General features: G+C 43.0%; 1 protein-coding gene across 1 annotated transcript in view; it reads right to left on the bottom strand.

The window, feature by feature from the left end:
* The window catches only part of RALBP1 (ralA binding protein 1), a 46,736-nt gene extending 27,967 nt beyond the window's left edge, over positions 1 to 18,769 (bottom strand). The window contains exons 1-4 of the mRNA XM_049770052.1: positions 18,652 to 18,769; positions 15,587 to 15,706; positions 3,458 to 3,764; positions 1,042 to 1,500 (exon numbers count right to left, since the gene is read on the bottom strand). Coding sequence (XP_049626009.1) covers positions 1,042 to 1,500; positions 3,458 to 3,701 — 703 coding nt within the window. The 5' untranslated portion in view covers positions 3,702 to 3,764; positions 15,587 to 15,706; positions 18,652 to 18,769. The remainder of the gene's footprint in view (positions 1 to 1,041; positions 1,501 to 3,457; positions 3,765 to 15,586; positions 15,707 to 18,651) is intronic.
* Positions 18,770 to 23,560: the final 4,791 nt, after the last annotated feature.

The following is a 23,560-nucleotide window of genomic DNA, read 5'->3' as shown; positions in this document are numbered from 1 at the left end:
TTACTCCTGGCTATGTGCTCAGAAGTTGCTCCTGGCGTGGGGGACCATATGGGACGCCGGGGGATCGAACCGCGGTCCGTCCTAGGCTAGCGCAGGTAAGGCAGGCACCTTACCTTTAGCGCCACCGCCCGGCCGCCAGGGGTGATTTCTGAGCGCATAGCCAGGAGTAACCCCTGAGCATCAAACGGGTGTGGCCCAAAAAAACAAAAAAAAACACTCATTATATTTTGCATCATCCTATCGAGACAGCTACAAGTTATATACAATTCATGTGGAGCATATACAATTCCATAAGGAGGAAAAATGCCATTTCTTCCTAATGGGAAAAATATAAAAACATTAAACTTTTCATTCATCTATACACACACCACTTCTGGGAAAGTCTGCTGACCTGGAAAGATCACAAAAAAAAATAAATAAATAAATCAAGCTAAGGGCGCATGCTATGATTCTCACAAGAAATAGATGTCTACGGATCTAAAAGGATTAAGAAAGTGGATAAGATAAGAACCTATGCTACAATTCTTGCAGATTACTATTTTTTTCTTTCTTTGGAAAATGGGACTGAATCTAATTTACATTTTAGAGGGACCAAATCCTGTGATACTTGGCACATATCTAAAGGTTCAGTTGTTCGGTCTGGTCTTGGGGGATACCAAGACCAACCCAGTGCTGCTTAGGATCTACCAGGGATACTCCAGGTAGTACTGGGGGCCAATAGAGCTACTCTTGATCCTTTTAGTGATGAAACAGAGAACCTAGTGCTACCAGACATGCTCCACCTTTCATTCATGTCCCCCTAAAGTTCATTTTTTAAAAACAGAGCCAGAGCGGTGGTGCAAGGGGTAAGGCCTGCCTTGCCCGCACTAGCCTAGGATCGACCGCAGTTCGATCCCCCGGTGTCCCATATGGTCCCCCAAACCAGAGGTGATTTCTGAACGCATAGCCAGGAATAACCCCTGAGCGTCACTGGGTGTGGCCCAAAAATGAAACAAAACGAAACAAAAAAACCCCATCTAGTTATGTATGTGTTCTCAATACCTGAAACTCGGTAGATGCCTTCACACTTCATGCCATACTTCTCTACATAATCTACACATTCACGGAAAACTGCAGGCAGTCGAATGCCATCATACATCATGGTTCGTTCTGCTGCATCAGCCAAAGGAATTCCAAAAATGGGTTTGAGATTTGGAACATCAATTTGAGGCACCTCTGGCTCCTGAGTTGGCTTCTTCTTTTTTTTCTTCTCCTTCCACTGTTTAACGACATCAGCTGCTGTCAAGTCTTTTGACTTCTTCTCTTTATGTTTTTCTTCTTTGTGCTTTTCTTCTTTATGTTTTTCTTCTTTGGGTTTCTCTTTAATTTTAAAGTCCTTCTCCTTCTTTTTAGAAAAGCTGGGTTTCTTAAACACATGGATTCCCTTGGATCTCTTCATTTTAGAAGGGCTTTCCGCTTCATCACCAGAACTATCTTCTTGAAAGGCAGCATAGCCTTCAGCTGTCAAAGAAAACCAGAGTATACATTACAGGGTTTTTTGCTGTCATACTGCCCACATGGTTGCCAAAAATAAGACCAAAAAAAAAAAAATCATATCACCTAGCACTAGTTAGTTTTTCACTTTAGGGCCAAACTCTGCTCAGTGATCTCAGCAACATAATGGTTTTCTCCTTATCTTAAATGGGTAATACAGTGACATCTCCTGACCACAAAAGGGATATATGCAGAAACCTTGTTATTTCTGCAACAGTACCAAGTAAGAATAGTTTTATTATATATGTAAAAGTTAAATTCTGGCACGCCAAATGTCATAAACACATAAGTCAAGCTCTATAAAGGAGTAATAAAAAGAATCCTTCCATAATAGAAAGTACTTCTGTGTGTGTGGCCTAGGCAATCAAGCCCAGAGCCTAACACAAGCAAAAGCGTATACTTTGCCTGCCAGAAGCTAAAGCGTCAGCCTGGAAATAGAGTTTTTCTGGTCATCTGAGTAACATATTTATAATTTACTAAATTTAGTCAGCTTAGGGCTCTTTCCATATTTGGTACATGTAATTTGAGGCACTCTCAGTCATTACACCAACTGTAGTTTTTGATAGTTATTCTCCTATCATGCTTCACTCTCCCACCATTAAGTCTTTTCTGGAAACTGTAAGGAGTGCACTTCACTTGGATGGAAGAACCAGAAAACGCTTCTAATCTCTGGAAGGTGAGAACCTGTCAGCCTACTACTCAGCCTCACCATACTGGTTTTCACACACTAATTGCTTTGTCTCATTGGGGTTATCCTAGTTTGGTTCTGTTGTTCTGTAATAACTCTCCCTTTCTTTAGTCAATTATATTAAGAGCTATTTTACAAAGATTAAAGATAAAAAGATTAAACATATTCCACAAAGATTAAAAGAGATTTCATTCATTACCCTCTAATTAAAATACCACAAACTCCTACATCAACCAGAATGGTGAACTTCTTAAGAGGATAATACCATGATGAAAAGCAACTGAAGTTCTCAGACTCTGCTCGGGATGTGTAAACTGGTACAACAACTCTAGAATCCAATAAAGCTGAAATAAACATATCCTACAAGCAAGCAATTTCACTCCCAGATTTAAAATGTGTAACATTAAAAAAAAAAAAAAGCATAAACAGTAACAGTAAAATGGATAAATTCTAGTCTAGTAATGCAATAAAACAAAGCCCAACAATAATGACAAATTATTACCACATGAAATAGCAAGGATGAACCTAGCAAATATTAACACCAGGAAAAGAAAATAGACACAAAAGTAAAAGTGTTTCCATAAGTTCAAAATCAAGAAGTACGTATCAAGCTACACTGAAAGAAGCTTACCTTTGGGAAGGGATGAAGGAGGCCTGCTTTGCACAGTCGACCTTGTTTGAACCACAGCATTGCATATGGCCCCCCAAGCACCAGGAGAGATCCTTTAGCATAACCAAGGGCAGCCCAGACACCCCTACCCCCCAAAATCTATAAGGTAAAAATTCCAGTGTCTATTTTTCCTACTTTATTGTAAATGAACATTTTAAGAACCTTCCAAAAACTTTACCACTTGGGAAAATTCAGGGATGCTATCTATTTTGAAATTAAGACCCTAAAACAGGGGTCTCAAACTCGCGGCATGGCCCTTCATACAACATTCTGTGGCCCTGCCCTAGAGGAATCTTTTTTTGTTTTGTTTTGTTTTAGTTGTTTGGGTCACACCCCCCAATGTTCAAGGATTACTACTGACTACACTCAAGGATCACCTCGACTTTGCTTCCTGTGGCCCACGGTAAATTGAGTTTGAGACCCCTGCCCTAAAACATGATTATTTCATATACACAAAATAATGCCCTAGAAAAATAAAGAACAGAGACATAAACATATTTCCAGAAGATAGTAGACCTACATAATCAAGCAGAAGTTTGTAAAGCATAGAAAAAAATGGCACTTACTCCTTTTTTCCTTTTTCTTAAATTTTCCTTTTTTCTTCCCATGGTCTTTCTCATCATCAGACACTAAATCAGGAGGTTCGTGGAGGCTGTCATGGGGAGGTGAGGGCTCACCCGTGCGGTACAATCCAGGAAATTTGGTAGGACTGATCTCCTCTGAGCTGGGAGTTCGGGGGAGACCACTGCTATGTTCCACCCTGCGATGTTCACTAGGGCTGCCAGGCGGAGGTAGGAAGCACTCGGTCATTCTGCCTCCCTGACTAGACTACGTCAAGGATTTCTCTGTTACCTATCCATGACATCCATATACCTGCAAGAAGGAAAAGGTGTTGTCAGAATTTTTTCACCATCCAAACCACAGATGCACCACACACGAGAACAATTACTCCTCAACTAAAACCATTTTTCTTCACAATGTCCCTTTAAAAATACTCTTTTATTTTATCATCTCAATTTACATTCTATGTGTCACATATTTCAGTACTCAAGAACTGAAAAGTAAGGCCAGAGAGAAAGTTAAGCAGGTAGGATGTTTGCCTTGTATTTTGTCAACTCAGATTCAATCTCTACCATCCCATATGGTCCCCTAAGGTTGTCAGGAGTGAGTGATCCCTGAGTGCAGAGCCAAGAGTAAGACTTGAGGCACCGATTCTTAAGTCTTAGTAAAGCAAACCAAACAAAAATCTGAGTTTGTATAACAAGCTACACACAAAATGGACCTGTTATACTAGCAGTCCAGAGGACTAAGGATGGAGGTATGGGATGCATGCTGGGAACTATGACGAAGGGAGGTCAACACTGGTGGTGGGAATGACGCTAAATCACTGTCACTATGTACCTGAAATAAAACTATGAAAGACTTGTAATTCACATTGATTTCAATAAAAAAAATTTTTTTTTTTAAATCTGGGTTTGAGGGGGCAGAGCAATGACGCAGTGGTAGGGCATTTGCATTGCACATGGCTGACCTAGGACTGACCATGGTTCCATCTCCCAGCGTTCCATATGGTCCCCCAAGCCAGGAGTGATTTCTGAGCGCATAGTCAGTAGTAACCCCTGAGCATCTCCGGATGTGGCCCAAAAACCAAAAATAAATAAATAAATAAATCTGAGTTTGAGTTTTCAGAGGCGAATACTAAGCAACTTTTAAAATGAACATACCATTCTAACAGATATGCATTGGTTGTGACCCAAAATAATTTTGTTTTTAAGTAATGACTAAATGACTAAGAATACTATGTTATGATAACTATATAACTACATACAAATAATTGGGCTTCAAAATTAAGGCTTATATCTACCTCTGAGCATGCTACCTTGACTCCCTAAAAACCAGTCCCCCTTCCAAATATCAGCATGATCAAATCACTCTCATCTTTAATATAAAGCTTACAAATGAGTACAAGGATTATAAATCCTATACAATGATCAAAAAACATTCTTTGAAAGTAGGTAAATTGTATAGTATGCAAAGATTCATAAAGCAGGAGGGAAAAAAAATTTTCAACAATGTTCTCAGGAATCCTCTCTTACAACTCACCCAATCCAGTCAAAGATAAAAGACAGTCCTTAGGGGGGCTCACAGTATCCCCTGGACATGTCCTAACACCAAAGATAACATGCTGAGTTTGGAGGTGGGGGGCACACCCAGCAGCATTCAGGGGTTACTTCTGGCTCTGCGCTTAGAAATCACTCCTTGGGCCAGAGAGATAGCATGGAGGTAAGATGTTTGCCTTTCATACAGAAGGTCATTGGTTCAAATTCCGGCATCCCATTTCTAAGCGTGGAGCCAGGAGTAAACAGAGCGCTGGCGGGTGTGACCCAAAAACCAAAAAAAGAAATCACTCCTGGCAGGCTTGAGGGATCATATGGGACGCCGGGGGTTGAACCCGGATCTGTCTCAGGTCAGCCACGTGCAAGACAAATGGCCTGCCACTGTGCTATCGCTCCAGCCCCACATAATGGGTTTAAATTACCTAACCTGTGTTTGTCTTGCCCCAAAACTTGTGAGCTCTGGCATTTAGCACAAAGAGCATAAGATGTTCTGAAATGTTTATTTAATAAGCTAATTAGTCTCCTCTAGTTCTCAACATGTTGAATACACTGATGAGACAAAGATTAAAAGACATGAACCTGGCCCTTAGCCTTACATTTTAATGAAGGAAACAAAGGGAATCCCATTTTTACTTGAGTTCCTGTGGCTTCAGGACTTTTCCTTTGCATACATTAACATTAGTACAACCTGTGAGAAAATGAGTACTTTCTCATAAATACAAGAGGCGGAATAAAGCTCAGGAAAGTAATACAACTTCCCTAAATCACACAGTAAGGAAGTAGGAAAAGTGGAGTCTGTTTGACACAACAGACCCTAAACTGCCTTTTACTACATACATAGGATGTATATGCCAAGAGCAGCAGCATGGGTAAAAATAGAAAAATAAAATAAAGCATATTAAAGAACAAGAAGATAGGTATGACTGAAGAAATTTCTTCAAAGAAATAAGAAAAAAACACAGAAAGACAAGGTGGCCTCTAAATCAAAAAAATACTGTGCTGAGTTCAGACTTAATGTGTGAGGAATTACAACCCAAAGATAAATGTCAAAACTGAAGCCCAGACAAGTAAAGGCCAAATTATAAGAAACAAAGTCCAAAAAATTTTTGATCAGTGTTCCAGAAAGCAGTGTGTAGGATATCACAACTCATATGCATATATTTTTCCCAATTTCAGCCACTAACATTAGTCTAACATTAGATCCACTAACATTAGATCCATAAAGAATTTTGCTTATAGAGCACTTAGATTATCTTGCAAAAAAAAAATTCTAAGAAAATATTTGTTGACTCGACTCACCTATAGTTGAGAATGAATAGAAAACAGAAATGGGGGCCAGAGAGATAACAGTGGTTGAGCATTTGCTTTGCAAGCAGCCAACCCAGGACTGATGATGGTTCAAATCCCAGCATCCCATAGGGTCACCAGGAGCCTGCCAGGAGCAATTTCTGAGCTCAGAGCCAGAAGTTACCTCTCAGCAGTGCCAGGTGTGGCCCAAAAATCAAAAAAAAAAAAAAAAAAAAAAAAAAACACAAAAAAAGAAAGAAAAGAAAAGAAAGCAATCAGAAATGTAGTACAAGGACCTCAAAGTAGGAGGGTTTGAGAAAGAACAGGTTGGGGAGATAACTCAACAGGCTAGAGTGTATTTTTCATGAAAGCACCATACGGTTCCCTGAACCACAAAGATCAATCCCAGAGCATCATGCCAAGAATAATACCTAAGTATCTTGAGGTGTAGACACCAAATTATTACTACTAAAAACAACAGAACCATGCATCTGCATTAGGATACAGTGACTAAGTACTTAGGAGATACAGTAAGCCTAAGATTCATGGCCAGAGCGATAGCACAAATGGTAGGGTGTTTGCCCTGCCCAGGGCCAACAGGGGTTCTTTCCTCAGCATACTATATGGTTCCTCCGAGCCTGCCAGGAATGATTTCTGAATGTGGAGCCAGGAGTAACCCCTGAGTATGGCCAGGTGTAGCCCAAAAAACAAAAATAAACTAAAGTTCATATGAAGGCTCGTCAAAGAAAGTTTATATAACTGTTATTCATAATAGACAGAAACTAGTAATAACCCCATTATCTGTTACTAAGAAAACAGTTCATATTCATATATCACATCTAATCTTAGAATATAATAATACCTAGCAAAAAGAGGAACAACTGATAGGCACCACACAAATATGACTCAAAGACAGGAGACTGAGCAAAAGAAACTAGACACAGAAGAAAACACATTTAGTCATTGTGACGACCAAGTGATTCAGGAGTTGGATCTAAGAATATACAGTGAGAGGGTGGGGGACCAAAAAAAAAAAAAAAAAAAAGAATATACAGTGGGGATGAGAGAGATAGTCTAGAGGTCTAGAGGCTTGCCTAGAATGTGGTTGTGGCCATAAACCTATTTTAAATCCTCACCACTAGATATCTTCTCTCCCTAAAAGCACTACCAGAACTCTGAGCACAGAGCCAGATGCGAGGCCTGAGTATACATTTAGGTTGACTTCTGAACACAACTGGGCACAGCTCACCTCCCCAGCCCCCAAAAGAATGCATTAGAGAGCCCAGAGAAATAGCTCAAAGGGCTAGAATGAATACTCTGCACACAGGAGGCCTGAGTTCCATCTCCAATATGTACCCCTAAAAAGGAAGGAAAAAGGGGGCCAGAGAGATAGCATAGAGGTAAAGCGTTTGCCCTGCATGCAGAAGGTCGGCGGTTCAAATCCTGGCATCCCATATGGTCCCCACAAGCCTGCCAGGAGCGATTCTTGAGCGTTTTGCATTTCATGCAGAAGGTTGGTGGTTCGAATCCCGGCATCCCATATGGTCCCCAGTGCCTGCCAGGGGCGATTTCTGAGTGTAGAGCCAGGAGTAACTCCTGAGCGCTGCCTGGTGTGACCCAAAATAATTCAAAAACAAGCAACTGTAAGGAAAAAGAATAGCATTATGCTCCCCAACCTCCAACTATACTATAATGTTATTGTAATCAAAACAGCCAGAGTAATAGCACAACCGATAAGGTGTTTGCCTTGCAAGCAGACTACCCGGGTTCGAACCCCCGCATGCTATATGGTTCCCCAAGCTTGCCAGGAGTAGTCCCTAAGCACTGACTGGTATGGCCCAAAAACAAACAAACAAAAAATAACCTTTTACTTCTTTCATGAACCTCACCACAAAGAGTGATGAGTTTAGTTCAAGAAATAACTACATTGCGAACTATCCTAACAATGAGAATGTATGAGGGAAATAAAAAGCCTATCTAGAGTACAGGTGGGGGCGGGGTGGGGAGGAGGGGTATTTGGGACATTAGTGGTGGGAATGTTGCACTGGTGAAGGGGAGTGTCCTCTTATATGACTGAAACCCAACCACAATCATGTTTGTAACCAATGTGTTTAAATAAAAATATTATTTAAAAAGAAAACCTTTTACTTTTCTAAAGAAATAGGCTATATACTGTATTTAAAATTAGTCCTTTCTATGCATGTACCAGCTTTAAATAACACAAAAGAAGCACTCATTCATGCAAAAGGACAAAACTTAAATATTGTGAATAAGCTTCCTGAAATGTATCTTAAAGAACAAATCTAATGGCCTAAATTTCTAAGATATTCAATTTGTTAATATCTACAGAGGAAAAAGTCTGTTCCAGAAACCAAGAACTTGTTTAGCCAGCTTACAAGTTAAACAAGTTCAATATTTTATTAAAGTTCTCTATTAAAAAAAAAAAAAGGTTAAAAAAAAAAAGGTTGGGGCGGAGCAGTGGCGCAAGTGGTAGGATATCTGCCTTGAAGATGCTAGGACAGATCATGATCGATCCCCTGGTGTCCCATATGGTCCCCCAACCCAGGAGCAATTTCTGAGCATATAGCCAGAAGCAACCCCTAAGCATCACCGGGTGTGGCCCAAAAACCAAAAAAAAACTAAAATAAAGGACTAGGCGACTGGAGCGATAAAACAGTGAGCTGTCTTACATGTGGCTGACATGAGTTCAATATCTGGCATGGTCTCCAGTCTGCCAGGCGTGTATTAAAAGATCCATACCAAAGCTCATCATAAAATTTCAGAATACTGACGCATTAATGGGGTTAAGAAAGGACAGGGGGCCAGAGAGATAGCATGGAGGTAAGGCGTTTGCCATGCATGCCGAAGGACAGTGGTTCGAATCCTGGCATCCCATAGATCCCCTGTACCTTCCAGGAGTGATTTCAGAGCGTAGGGCCAGGAGAAATCCCTGAGCACTGCCAGGTGTGATTTCCCCCCCCCCAAAAAAAAAAAAAAAACAGGGAAGGGCAGAACTAAATATCCAAGCCAAGGAGTCAAAGACAATAAAATCATGACCCCAAACTTTAACAACCAAGTTAAAAACTGGCCTGTTATGATGGCAGGCTGGGATGGGGAGATGGCATGAAATAAAATCTGGGAACATTGGCAGAGAGAGATTGATACTGGTGGTGGAATTAGTGCTGAAATTTTGCATGTTTAAAACTTGACTATGAGTACCCTTGCAAATCACAGTGCTTTAAATAAAAACCTCTAAAAAAAAAAAAAAAAAATAGGGCCCGGAGAGGTAACACAGCGGCTTTTGCCTTGCAAGCAGCCGATCCAGGACCAAAGGTGATTGGTTCAAATCCTGGTGTCCCATATGGTCCCCCGTGCCTGCCAGGAGCTATTTCTGAACAGACAGCCAGGAGTAACCCCTGAGCACCACCGGGTGTGGCCCAAAAACCAAAATAAAATAAATAAATAAATAAATAAATAAATAAATAAATAAATAAATAAATAAATAAATAAATAAATAAATAAAAATTTCAGAATACTGGGCCAAATAACTAGAAGAAGTTTGGTGCTTGCCTTGCAGGTAGCAGATCCTGATTCCATCCCTAACACCAAATATGGTTCCCTGAGCTAAAAACCAACAGTAAGCCCTGAGTATTGTTGAGTGTGGCCCATAACACTCCTATAATAAATAAATAAGATACAACTATAAACTCAAAGAGAAAGTTGAGAAGGCAAAATCATGGTCAATTACTTGGCTCAGAATTTAGCAGTATTGGGGCCGGAGAGATAGCACAATGGTAGGAGAGATAGCACAATGCTTGCCTTGCAAGCAGCCCAACCGATCGATCCAGGACAGATGGTAGTTCGAATCCGGGCATCCCATGTGGTCCCCCGTGCCTGCCAGGAGTGACTCCTGAGCACAGAGCCAGAAGTAAACTCTGAGTACTGCTGGGTATGACCCCCCAAAGAAAGAATTAAAAATAGAATTTAGGGGCCGGCGAGGTGGCACTAGAGGTAAGGTGTCTGCCTTGCAAGCACTAGCCAAGGAAGGACGACAGTTCTATCCTCCAGCGTCCCATATGGTCCCCCAAGCCAGGGGCAATTTCTGAGCGCTTAGCCAGGAGTAACCCCTGAGCATCAAATGGGTGTGACCCGAAAAAACAAAAATAAATAAATAAATAAAAAGAATTTAATAGTATTTATCTAAAGATCATAATGAAAACAATGAACACTGATACAGTCAAACCTGGTGACAGACATGCTTATCTTAGAGGACTTAAGCAAGAAAAGGAGACCTAACCCATAGTAAGGTTTGAGGTTTATGACTGGTACCCCATAAATGCAAATCAGTACTGTTCACTTTTACAGCTTGAAAATATCTTCTCCTGTACATTCTCACATCAATTTCACTGCTATAAAATCTACTAAATTTATTTTAAATGTTAATTTTAAATCTACTAATACTTGTATAGACTATAGTTGGATATTTTTGTGCTGGGTTTGGGGACCATACCTAGCAGCCCTTTGGGAGATAATGTGGTGCTGGGAATCAAGCCCAACTCTCCTGCATGCAAAACACAGGCCCCAACCCATTGATCTCTCTCTCTTGCAATGTAATGAATATTTTACTCTATATTTATGTGAGGTATTCTTTCTTTTCTGAAATCTCTTATATTATCATCAAATTAATCTTTATTTTATTTTTTACCCACAGGTGCCTATTCAAACAAGATTTTAAGAGTTCCACATATACAAAATACATAAAATCATACACATAGACACACACCTCTCAACAGAAATTAACTAAAGAACAGTTATTGAACATTTTCAATCCAGCTTCCAATATTCTCAATGTTTAAAATTCTTCTCAGGGGCCAAAGATAGTGATCCCTGAGCAGAAAGCCAGGAGTAAGCCCTGAGCACAACCTGGTGTTGCCCCCACTAAAAATTTAATTATATTTAAATATCTATATAATCTTTCACTGTGATGAGTCTGAAGGATTCATTCACACATTTTTAAGAAGCCTGCTGAGCTGGAGAGATAGTATAATGAAGAGGACGCTTGCCTTGCACCCAGCTGACTGGGGTTTGATCCCCAGCACCTCATATGGTCTACCAAGCCTGATCACCACCAGCAGTCCAGGTCACCACTACCCCAGCACTTCTAGTGTTTTGGCGTACAAAAACAAAATTTAAGTATCTCAATAAAATTTGAGGTTTTTTTTTTTTAATTATATTCCCTCATCAAAGAATCTGAAAAAAGTAATTATACTGCTTCTCCTTTCTTTTGACACTTTATTTGAAAAGACCTTTAAAATAAATCTTAACACAATGCAATTTACAAGAAAATGGAAATAATCCTGGAACTAGATCACTAATATTTAATAAATTTATCTTAAAAAAAGTAAAAGTTATACAAACACAAAATCTATTTTTATGTGAAAGGAAAAAAGAAAATATCCAACTCTATTCTGTCAACAAGAAATTTGCTTGAACTATATTATAGGTCAAAAATTAATGGATTGATGTGACTAAAACATGTTAACAAATTCCAAAAGTTGAAAATCTCTTAATAAAAGCATCTAAAAACTGTTAGAATCAGCCTTTTCAAGCAAAAGCAATACAGGAAGTGTTTATTCAGGAAAATTTAAAAAGCTGAATCTTGGTAAGAATCTTGATAAACTTCGTGGTGTTTAATTTACTCTAGTCTTATCCAAGGCTCCCCAAATCAATGATAATCTTGAAACAGACCACATCCCACTATGAGTACAACAGAACATTTTTGTAAAAATCAAAGTGAAATTATTTGTTCTGATCTCTCTGAAGTTTTGCTGAAAAAACTTTATTTTCTCTCTCACCTAATGTTGCTAACTCACCTGAGTTAAGTTGCTTGAACTTGAGGAATGCTTGCTAAAAAGATATTCAGGCAGTTTTTATCACTGCCAGCTGAAGCAAACAAATATATTTAAAGTAAACAATCCACTGGGGGGGAAAACCTCCATCTTGAGAAGACTCAGCAGTAGGCTGAATAAAGCCTAGACATCTAGGATATTCTTAGTACTCTAGGAAGCAAAATGCATCCGCCTTTACAGACATGCTGAGAAGGATGCAAGGTTTGAAACATTCACTTCTAGATATTCGTATAAGTAGGAGAGTCACAAAATCTGTTTTAAAATAAATGTCAGGTGTGGCTCCAAAACAAAAATATAGAAGAAAAAGGGCTGGAAACAAGTACTGTTGGGGATATGGTGAAAAAGAAACCTTCCTTCAGTGTTAGTGGGAATGCCATCTGCTCAGCCTCTACAGAAAATAGTATTGAGATGTGCAAAACTTTTAAAAATAAAAGTAGAACTACCATATGATCCAGTAATTCCACACCTTGGCATTTATACACACACACACACACACACACACACACACACACATACATACACATACAACACAAATCTGAAAAAATAAATATGCGCACCTATGCTCCCTGTAGCACGATTTACCATTGCCAAGATATAGAAAAACTCAAAAACAGATGAGTAAATGGAGATTACAAAGGAATTCTACTCAACTTAAATGAAAAGAAAGGCTGAAGAGATGTACAGCTGATGGGGCACTTGGCTTGCACACAGCTGACCTAAGTTTGATCCCCAGCATCCTATATGGTCCCCCAAGCCTGCCAGAACTGATTGATTGCTGAGAACAGAGCCAGGAGTAACCCCTGAGAGCCACCAGGTGTGACCCTAATCCCCCCCAAACACCCCCAAAGAAAGAAAAGAAAACTAACATTCTCAGAGATAAATTCTTTTCCTAATAAAGTAGTCAACAATAAATGACACCAAGTAAGTCTGTGGCTCCCCCTGGAAAAAAAAAAGAAAAGAAAAGGCATATTAGGGCTGAAGAGATAGTATAGAAGTATAGAAGGTAGGGCCCGGAGAGATAGCACAGCGGTGTTTGCCTTGCAAGCAGCCGATCCAGGACCAAAGGTGGTTGGTTCGAATCCCGGTGTCCCATATGGTCCCCCGTGCCTGCCAGGAGCTATTTCTGAGCAGACAGCCAGGAGTAACCCCAGAGCACCGCCGGGTGTGGCCCAAAAACCAAAAAAAAAAAAAAAAAAAAGAAGTATAGAAGGTAGGGTGCTTATGTTGTATGCAGCTGACCTAGACTTGATCCCCAAACCACATATGGTCCCCAAGCACAGTCAGAAGTGATCTCTGAGCACAGAGCCAGGATTAAGTCGTTGACTGAGTACTGCTGGGTGTGGCCAAAAACCAAGGAATTAAAAAAAGAGATGATGAAACTGGGTACAAAGATAGGGGGTAAAGTACTTGCTGTGCAGGCAGCCAATCCAAGTTCAATCCCCAGAACTCATCAGGAGCCCCAGGATTCCCAATCAGAGCCATGAGTATGCAATGAGCACCACTGAGTGGCCTAAAACCAAATCCTCAAAATATTAGACACAGAAGTAACCATATGAACTAGCAATTCTATTCCTAGGTATGTATTTGGGAGCAGTGAAAACATCCACACAAAAACTTACACTCTATGCTGTCATGCCATATTATTCATAATAGTAAAACAGTGGAAGCACTTATATGTCGATCAATTAATGGATTACATGACCATTACACAGCAATGAAGAGTACTGACAAATGCTGTAATACATATAAAACTTGAAAAAAAAATTTATTTTTTTGGGGGGTTTTTGGGTCACATCCAGCAGCGCTCAGGGCCTACTCCTGACTCTACGCTCAGAAATCTCCCCTGGCAGGCTCGGGGGACCATATGAGATGCCGGGATTCGAACCACCATCCTTCTGCGTGCAAGGCAAACACCTTACTTCCATGCTATCTATCCGGCCCCAAAACTTGAAAATATTATGCAAGGGCCGGAGAGATAGCATGGAGGTAGGGCATTTGCCTGACCCCCACAATAACATTTATTCTGTTTTTGGGGGGATTTTTTGGTTCACACCCGGCAGCTCTCAGGGGTAACTCCTGGCTCATCGCTCAGAAATCGTTCCTGGCAGGCTCAGGGGACCATATGGGATGCCGGGATTCGAACCAACGACTTTCTGCATGCAAGGCAAATGCCTTACCTCCATGCTCTCTGGCCCCAATAACATTTATTCTTTTTTTTTTTTTTTTTTTTTTGGTTTTTTTGGGCCACACCCGGTAACGCTCAGGGGTTACTCCTGGCTATGTGCTCAGAAGTTGCTCCTGGCTTGGGGGACCATATGGGACACCGGGGGATCGAACCACGGTCCGTCCAAGGCTAGCGCAGGCAAGGCAGGCACCTTACCTTTAGCGCCACCGCCCGGCCCAACATTTATTCTTAAAATAATCTATCTTTCTCCACCATCTAATCTCCTATTAATACAACTCAATGAAATCTAATGCTACAGAACTGTTCTTAGTTGTCAAACTCAATGAGCTCCTAATTATCCTTGTTTTACTCAATCTCTCAAAGTATCTGAGCTATAGAGCATTCCTATTTAATTTCTGGAAAGTCTCTAGTTAGATGTGAAATATATATAGCTTCCTGAAGAAAAGATCCAAATTAGATCCCTATAATATTTTTTCAGGACTTCCTTACATCTCTAAACACATAGGAATTTCCTTTTCCAGTTCTTCACTTACCTATCTGTAAGTCTCTTCAACTACTTACTACTTACTACAAGTCCATGGGAAAAACTAATTTCCATTCTAAAAAGTAATACATACTTTTTTTTTTTTTATCATTCCAATAGTCCCTCAGCCCAATATTTCTCCCAGCCCCCACTTTCTGTTTTAATCCTGCCGGAGATTTTAAAGTTTCTGCACATAGACTTAGAGATAGCTCAATGGGTTAAATGCATGCTTTGCTTGCTGGGGGCGTGTGTTTCATACGCCAAACACAACCATAAAGCCACCACCCCAACACAGAACCAGAAGTGGGCAGTAAGAAGTTAAGGATCTGACCCAAACACTGAAGAAAGAAAACCTATATTTAAGTATATAGTATCTGTATATGAAGAACAAAGTATTATGTCTGACATAGCAAGTAGTTAAAAATGGGTTGAACTTTCCTCTCTTCTTTATTTCAATGACTCCTATTTGCATAAGACATGAAATTGAAATGGCCTCAGCTGTATATAAGACTCTCTATAATTTGGTGCCCAACTACTTCCCAAATTTCATGTGTCTTTACTCCTGAACCCTAAACTTGGCCCACTGAAACTCAAGCTTTCACTCACACTAAATGGCCATTATTTTAAGGTTATTCAATTGCTATTTTGTCCTCTCCTACATAGTTTTTCCTTACCTAATTTATCAACCTCCTCAATCTTCCGATGACCTTATGAAACTTCCCCCTGGGACCAGAAAGATGACTCAGAACTTGAGCAAGTAGACCCCAGGTTCAGTCTCCAGTTCTGTAAGGTCCCTAAGCACCACCCATTTGAGGGGAAAAAAAGAAATTGGCCCACCTCTTTGAAAAAACACCATCACCCTTTCTCCAAAAGTATCTTTTTTTTATTTTTATTTTTAATTTTTTTGGTTGGGAGGACCTTGGTCAGCTATGAGCAAGCAAAGTGCCTTATTGGCTGTTCCACATCTCCAGACATCCAACAGTATCTTTAAATACCGTACTGGGACCAAATGGCTGGCTCACTAGTGGAGTGCATGCCTTTCAGGTAAGAAACCTTGGGTTCCCTCCTTCATCCCCTTCAAAACTAGCCAGTCCAAATAAGAGACAGAACCCTATCACCCTAAAGGGAGAACACTACCTTTCTAGTGTATTGCTTTGTTTGGGGGCTATACCCAGCAGTGCCCAGGGGACCATATTGTGCTAGGAATCAGGGATCAATGAATACTAAATTGGTATGTAATTTCTCTGAGCCTTATCCATCCAAGGCTGCTGCACCCACACAGTAATTGTCATACTACATAATAAATATTTCTCATTTCCTCTACATAAATTAATGTATTAATTTGGGGCCAGAGTGGTGGCGCTAGAAGTAAGGTGTCTGCCTTGCGAGCACTAGCTAGCCTAGGACAGACCTCAGTTAGATCCCCTGGCGTCCCCCTATGGTTCTCCCCCCCAAACCAGGAGCGATTTCTGAGCACATAGCCAGGAGTAACCTCTGAGCACCGCCAGGTGTGGCCCAAAAACCAAAAACCAAAAAAAAAAAAAAAAAATTAATGTATTAATGTAATAATTTAACTATTCAAAAAGCTTTCAAAAAAAAGAAAGAACATGTTTTTGGATTATGTTCTGGATCCAGTCTCATTCCCAGACCAAAAAATAATTGTTCACATAAAACTGTACAAATGAATGTGCATTTTTATATTTCTATTTTCCAAATTAGTAGAGAAAAGGGCCCTAAAAAAATCTAACACAAGAAGAAACATATTAAAACGTTAAGCAAGTCTGGTAATGCCCCATTGCTTAAAGATACTTGAAAAATTACTTCTCGGGAGCTAGATGTACAGTGGAGAAGGAATTTACCTTGTACACAGTTGATCCTGAAATCCTGAGCACCACCTAGGAGTGACCCCTAAAGCAAAGAGCCAGCAGAAGGTCCTAAGCACCTCTGGCTATGACTCAACACCAAACAAACAAACAAAAAAGACTTCTCATTCTTGAGAGACTGTTCAACAGGCTGAGTACATATGGGAAGCCCAGGTTGGTTCCCCAGTACCTCACACCCTTCCTCACAATCTGGAGTAGCTACTGACCACTGCCTGGTATGGCCCCAAGATAAGAAAAAATTTTTTTCTCAGCAATTGAGTCTATGTAGGGGCACTCTGAAAAAGTGGAAATAACACAGGCCCTAACAGCTGACGGGGTGACTCATTTTCAAAAAGACACTCAGAAAAGCATGATCAAATCATCCAGATCATTTGAAGGACAGAAGAGGCATTACTATCCTCTCCCCCAGGCCCATTTTATTCGTTTCGAAATACTGAGGGGCTGAAGCTTACCTTCCACATGACCAACCCAGGTTCCAGCCCCTCTATCCTCTGCATCCCATATGGTCCCCTGAGCACCGGCAGAAGTGATTCCTGAGCACAATGTCAGGAGTAAATCCTGAACACCACTGCCAGGTTTGCTGATCTCATCCCAAAATCCTGAACACCACTGCCAGGTTTGCTGATCTCATCCCACCCCTCAAAACAAAAAAAAAAAAAAAAAAGAAAAAAGAAATGAAAGAAATGCAGCCACCAAAGTGAGCCCGGCCTGTCCGTTCCTTATCCCTTATGCTTCAATAGTTCATTCCTAACTTGCAAGGATGATGGAATGATCCCCCAAAGTGCCACAGCCCTCGAACGTGCCCACTGCACGGAAAACACGCAAGGGATGAGCTTTTTTGGGTCCACAAACTTTCAGGGCATGCATATGCAAAACTCCTCCAAGCAACCTTTTGAGTTGGCCTCCAGAACTCCAAGTAGGCCTAGGCTGAAATAGTCAGCTCGCAATCCTGAGACTGCAGGACGAACCCCCAAACAGGAAAGTGCAGACCCGCGTGTGTGTGGGGGGGGGGGGGGGAGAGACTAATGGACTATTTGGTTAAAAAACCTGTTTCCGGGCTGGAGAGATAGCATAGAGGTAAGGCGTTTGCCTTGCATGCAGAAGGTCGGTGGTTCGAATCCCGGCATCCCATATGGTCCCCTGAGCCTGCCAGGAGAAATTTCTGAGCATAGAGCTAGGAGTAACCCCTGAGCGCTGCCGGGTGTGACCCCAAAACCAATTAAAAAAAAAAAAAGGAAAAAACACTTTCCAACAGGAAAAGGATTTAAAAAATAAAATAAAGGCTGACCTCCATGAGGGTATGTATGCTGGCATTCGCACACTTGAAAAATCAACTATGAATATGATATGCATGCAAGTCACAACTCCAGGGGTCCCCCAAGCCCCCCCTTCCATCGAAGATCCTCGGCACCCCCACCAGAGCTGGTGGGAAAGCGGGGAGCCCTCTCCTACAGCCGGGTGTCCAGAGATCGAACCCCATGGTTTGGAGTAGGATTCTCCAGGGTGGCCCCCTAGAGTTGCCTTGAGGCCTGGGGCTAAACGAAAGCTGGGAGGGGCCTGTCCCCGACTCCCCCGCTGCAGACCCCGAAAAGCAGCAGACGCGGATGCAAATGCAGATGCAAGAGGCGCAGAGGCCCGGCAGGCAAGAAGTCCGCAGACGCCGGCCGGGGCCGGGGCCGACGCGCAGGGGGGCAGCCACGCCCCCCACCCCCAGCCCCGACCCCGCGCGCAGCCAGCCCAGCCCCAGCCCCGCACGCAGCCTGACAGGCGCGCGCGGACGCCCGAGAGCGCAGCCCCGGGACCCCGACAGGGCGCCGCCGCGACCCTCGCTCGCACGCCCGCCGCCCACCACTGACCTGTGCCTGCCGCCGCCCGCCTGCCCGCCCGCCGCAGCCACTGCCTCCTCACGCTCACGCTCACGCCGCCGCCGCAGCTACGTGAAGCGCCTCCTGCGCGCGGCGCCCCGGCCCGGCCCTGAGCGCCCCATTCCCACCCCGCCCGCAGCCGCCTCCGCCTGTTTACTAGGATGGAGACGGAACTGGACGAGCCGGCTCAGCGCGCACGCGCACTCGCTCATCCCGCCGCGGCCCGCTGCTCTCGGGCACTCCTCTCGCAGCTGACGGCTCCCGGCCGGCCCGGGCCCTCGCCCTCTGACCCGGCGCGGTGCGTGCTGGGAGATGTAGTTCTAAGGCGACCGGGTTTTAAGGACTCCAGGCGGGGCCTGGGCCAGGACGCACACTACAACACCCAAGATGCCTCGCGCGTCCCCAACCCGAAGGTGGGGGCTCGCGAGGGAGCGCGCGAGAAAACGCACCGCGCCAAGGCGCTGCGGGCGCCTGCGCAGTTAGTTCCGGGTCTAAGGGGAAACCGGGTGGGTTGTACGCCTTACCCGGAACGAGGCTGCGGGGCGATGCTCCTGGGGTGGCTCTTCCTGGCAGACGTCTGGCCGGACCGTCCCTTCCGCTAGGAAAGTTCGAGCCTTTTGTGCCCCCGGCTTCTGCCTGTCGTCTCGACCTGTTCAATGAGCCTAGGGCCGACCCAGCCCGGTCTGGGCGGGGCATCTTCCCCGCCTGGGGCTGGGTGGAGACGTAATGGGGCAAGGGACAAAAAAGCGGTGTCCTGGCCTCTGAGGACACCACGGTGGGCACCCCCAAAATGCCCCAAGAATGGGCTCTAGCGACCTGCAAGCCTTTTGCCGACTTACCCTGCTTCCCGTAGGCCCCTGCCATGCCTGCCTGAACTTGCCCGGCCCACACTCGCGTCTGCACGGACCGACATCTGGAGCACTGCTGGGAGTACATCTGGAGCACAGAGACCCACTGGGTCGCCTCCAGACACCCTGCGCCCTGGGCCGCAGAGTTCTGCTACAGCCCTATACGTCGTGGATCTTGCCAAAGTTTTCTTGATTTATGAAATTGGGCGGCTGGTGAGGGGAGAGAAGTGACTGTGGGGGCGCTCTCCCCAGTCACTTCCCATCCTATACATGCAGCTCCCCTCTTTAGAAACCGGGTGACGTGGTGCCTCACAAGTCAATTCTGGCTGTTGTCCTAGCTGACAATAGTCTCCCATGCTCTGCATTTTCTGACCAGTTAGTCCTCCACCCCCCTGCCTGACAGTCTAGGCGCAGGGGTCCTCAAACTTTTTTTTTTTTTTTTTTTTTTTTTGGTTTTTGGGCCACACCCGGTAACGCTCAGGGGTTACTCCTGGCTATGCGCTCAGAAGTCGCTCCTGGCTTGGGGGACCATATGGGACGCCGGGGGATCGAACCGCGGTCCGTCTCCTAGGCTAGCGCAGGTAAGGCAGGCACCTTACCTCCAGCGCCACCGCCCGGCCCCGGTCCTCAAACTTTTTAAACGGGGCCAGTTCACTATCCCTCAGGCCATTGGAGGGTCTGACTATAGTAAAAACAAAACTTATGAACGAATTCTTATGCACACTGCATATATCTTATTTTGCAATGAAGAAACAAAACATACAAATACAATATGTGGCCCGCGGGCCATAGTTTGAGGAACACTGATCTAGGGACTCCAGCTAGTGGGACTCGAGGTGACTTAAAGTGGTGTTAGCTATTGTCTTCTGAAGGCTTGGAAGCTTATTGCCCCTCAGGCAACAACATTTTCTGAACTAGGTGATGGATTTATCACCTCAATCCTTAGAATTAGAGGCACAGAGACAGAGAGGATGTTTATTTTTGTTTTTCACTTGTCACTCCTTGTTGGTAGCAATTTTGTCCACATATACAAAGGTGTTCCTACACTATGAGTCCAAATGCAGCGTAGAGGGAAATGAGGAATGGAAAAAGAAAACATCAAGAATTTACTTGTGGGGCCGGGAAGGTGGCGCTAGAGGTAAGGTGTCTGCCTTACAAGCGCTAGCCAAGGAACGGACCGTGGTTCGATCCCCCGGCATCCCATATGGTCCCCCCAAGCCAGGGGCGATTTCTGAGCACATAGCCAGGAGTAACCCCTGAGTGTCAAACGGGTGTGGCCCAAAAACCAAAAAAAAAAAAAAAAAAAAAAAGAATTTACTTGTTCAATCCTGGCACCCTTTATGGTTGCCCCCTCCCCAAGCTCCGCCAGGGGTGACTGGCACAAAGTCAGAAGTAGATCCTGAGCAACACTAGGTATAGCCCCAAAAATCAAAAATTACTAACAGTATGAAGATGGGCTTTAATTTCAGAAGCCCTGGTGTACATGGCTCTGAAGTGCTTAGAGTTGAGATCCTAGTTGTTCCTATATGTATATTTCTTATTTCTATTATTTAGGACTAATAAAAAGGATTTAGGTATGAGGAAGTAGCTCTGCAGTAGAATGCTCCTCTTGTATGTATGAGGCCCTAGGTTTATTCTCAGCACTGCACCATTAAATTATTAATAAACACAAATTATTAAATAAGAAAGTGAATATTGGTTGTCTCCTCACCCTGCATTCCTCCCTCTTAAACTATGTAAAAAAACATTCCCTCTGAAATTCAGAGAATGTCCTGTTCTATTCAAAACAAATGAACTGCGTAGACTGGAGTGGAATTTTAGTGAATGGCTCATTTGAGAGTCTGATATAGTTGAAATATATAGAAGGTCTAGAAATGTGGCTGTGATTTTGTTACCACAAGAAAGCCTTTAGGAAGAGGGCTTCAGTAGTGGGGCCACAGTAGCACCTGTAAGTGAAGTCAACATTGCCAGGTATTTGGTGACATCTTCAGAAGTGCACTGCCATACTGTTAAGGTTTGGAGTCGAAGGTCAAGACCACACAGTTGAAACAAAGCAAAGCAAAGCTTTATTTCCGTCTACCAGCACACCCCAAGCTGACCGGCCAGGGCCACCTCCTGAAGGAGGCACCTCTACCCCACCCCCACCCCACTGGGCTCCAAGCAAGTTTATCTATATAAACTTGCATAAAAGACTACTTTATTCTGTTATCCTTGAAACTGTTTGGCTAATGTCATGGGGACTTTTTACAGTTCTTGCTATCTTAGCCCTAACAAGATATCTGCTATGGCCAGGTGTCCCAGGGTGGTGGTTATGGTTTCTAACTGCCTTGAGAGCATTGAGAGAAGTGAGAAAGCTGTGAGAGTTTGCAAATGGAAACAGCCTAGAAGCACGAAATGGAACTGTTTTTTAACACTGGGTGACAAAATGGAGTCTCCTACTTTAGGTTCCATAATACCTCACCTGTGTAGTATATAGAATGTCCTATTAATTCTTGAAAAGTGAACTAAAGGGAGATCTTTGCACGTGGGAGACCTGGGTTCAGTCCCCTGCTCTGCTGGGAATGATCCTCAAGCACCATCAGGTAATGCCTCAAAACAAGTTAGACTAGAATTATGAACCATAAATTTCCCATAGTTTTAGTCAGTTTGTATTGGGTGAGAAAAGATAGGAGAGATGACTTAAAATTCTAAGAGATCCAATTTTTTGTTTGTTTTGTGCCACAGCTGGTGTTACTCAGGTCTTTTTCCTGACTCTGGTTTCAGAGTTCACTCCTGGGAGGCTTGGGGGACTACATGAGGTCCTGGAGATCAAACCAGAGTCAGTAGCATGCAAGGCAAACACCTCACCTGCTATGTTCAAGAGCCAGTTTAGCTCATTTTCTTTTAGTGTGTTTTGAGCCTAGGAGTAGGAAAGGGAGGTGCTTGAGTGAGTGACCCCTAAGCATAAACCTGGGAGCAGTATCCTAGCACTGTCAGGTGTGGCCAAAGAACAAACAAAACAAAACAAAAGAAAAACAAGGCCAGAGAGATAGCACAGTGGTAGGACATTTGCCTTGCATGCAGCTGCCCCCAACGGATCTGAGTTTGATTCCCAGCGTCCCATATGGTCTCTTGAGGCTGCCAGGAGCATTTTCTGAATGCAAAACCAACCAGGAGTAACCCCTGAGTGCCACCATTGTGGCCTAAAAACAAAACAAAAAAAGAAATAAAACGGCCTGGAGAGAGATAGCATGGAGGTAGGGCACTTGCCTTGCATGCAGAAGGACTGTGGTTTGAATCCCAGCATCCCATATGGTCTCCTAGCCTGCCAGAGAGATTTCTGAGCATAGAGCCAGGAGTGAACCCCTGAGTGCTGTTGGTTGTGACCCAAAAAAAGAAAAAAGAAAAAAAAGAAAAGAAAAACAGCAGATATACAAATAGTCATGACCGTTAAAGTGACAAATCCTAAATCTATAAATCTAAACATATTACCAAGAAAATTAATAAACATCAAAGATAAATAAAACACCATCTAGAATTGCTACAGTACTTTATATAAAATACAAATATTTTATGTTTTACATCACCACAGGAGGTTCTCGGGTTATTCACGACTAAGTGTTCATGGGACCATGTGCTGGGCATCAGATACAAGGCTCCTGCAAGCTAAGTAAGCACTCCAGTTCTTTGTATTATCTCCCAAACTCTAAAAGATCAATTTAAAACAACTAGTAAATCATTTGAAAAAAAAGAAAATACCACCCATTCTGGAGAGGAAACAAGGCAGTCAGTATAATATGACTCTGATGAGGCCAGATACTGAGATTAGAAGCAAAATCATCAAAGAAGTGATTTAATTATGCTTTCAAGTTAATTTTGTTTATTTGGGGCCACACCCAGATGTACTCTAAGTTCACTCCTGGCTAGGCTCAAGGGACCAATACACAGTGCACTGGTTGGTCAGCTACAAGACAAGTAACTTAACCTGCTGTCTTATTTCTAATCCCTTGATCAAAATTAAAAAATCAAAACTCAGAGGCTGTAGCCATAGTTCAGTAGTTCAGTGGGTAGGG

Source organism: Suncus etruscus, chromosome 3 (assembly GCF_024139225.1).
Source record: "Suncus etruscus isolate mSunEtr1 chromosome 3, mSunEtr1.pri.cur, whole genome shotgun sequence".
Lineage (NCBI taxonomy): Eukaryota > Metazoa > Chordata > Mammalia > Eulipotyphla > Soricidae > Suncus > Suncus etruscus.
Note: the sequence above shows the minus strand (reverse complement) of the source record. Positions and strands in the feature narration are given on the sequence as shown.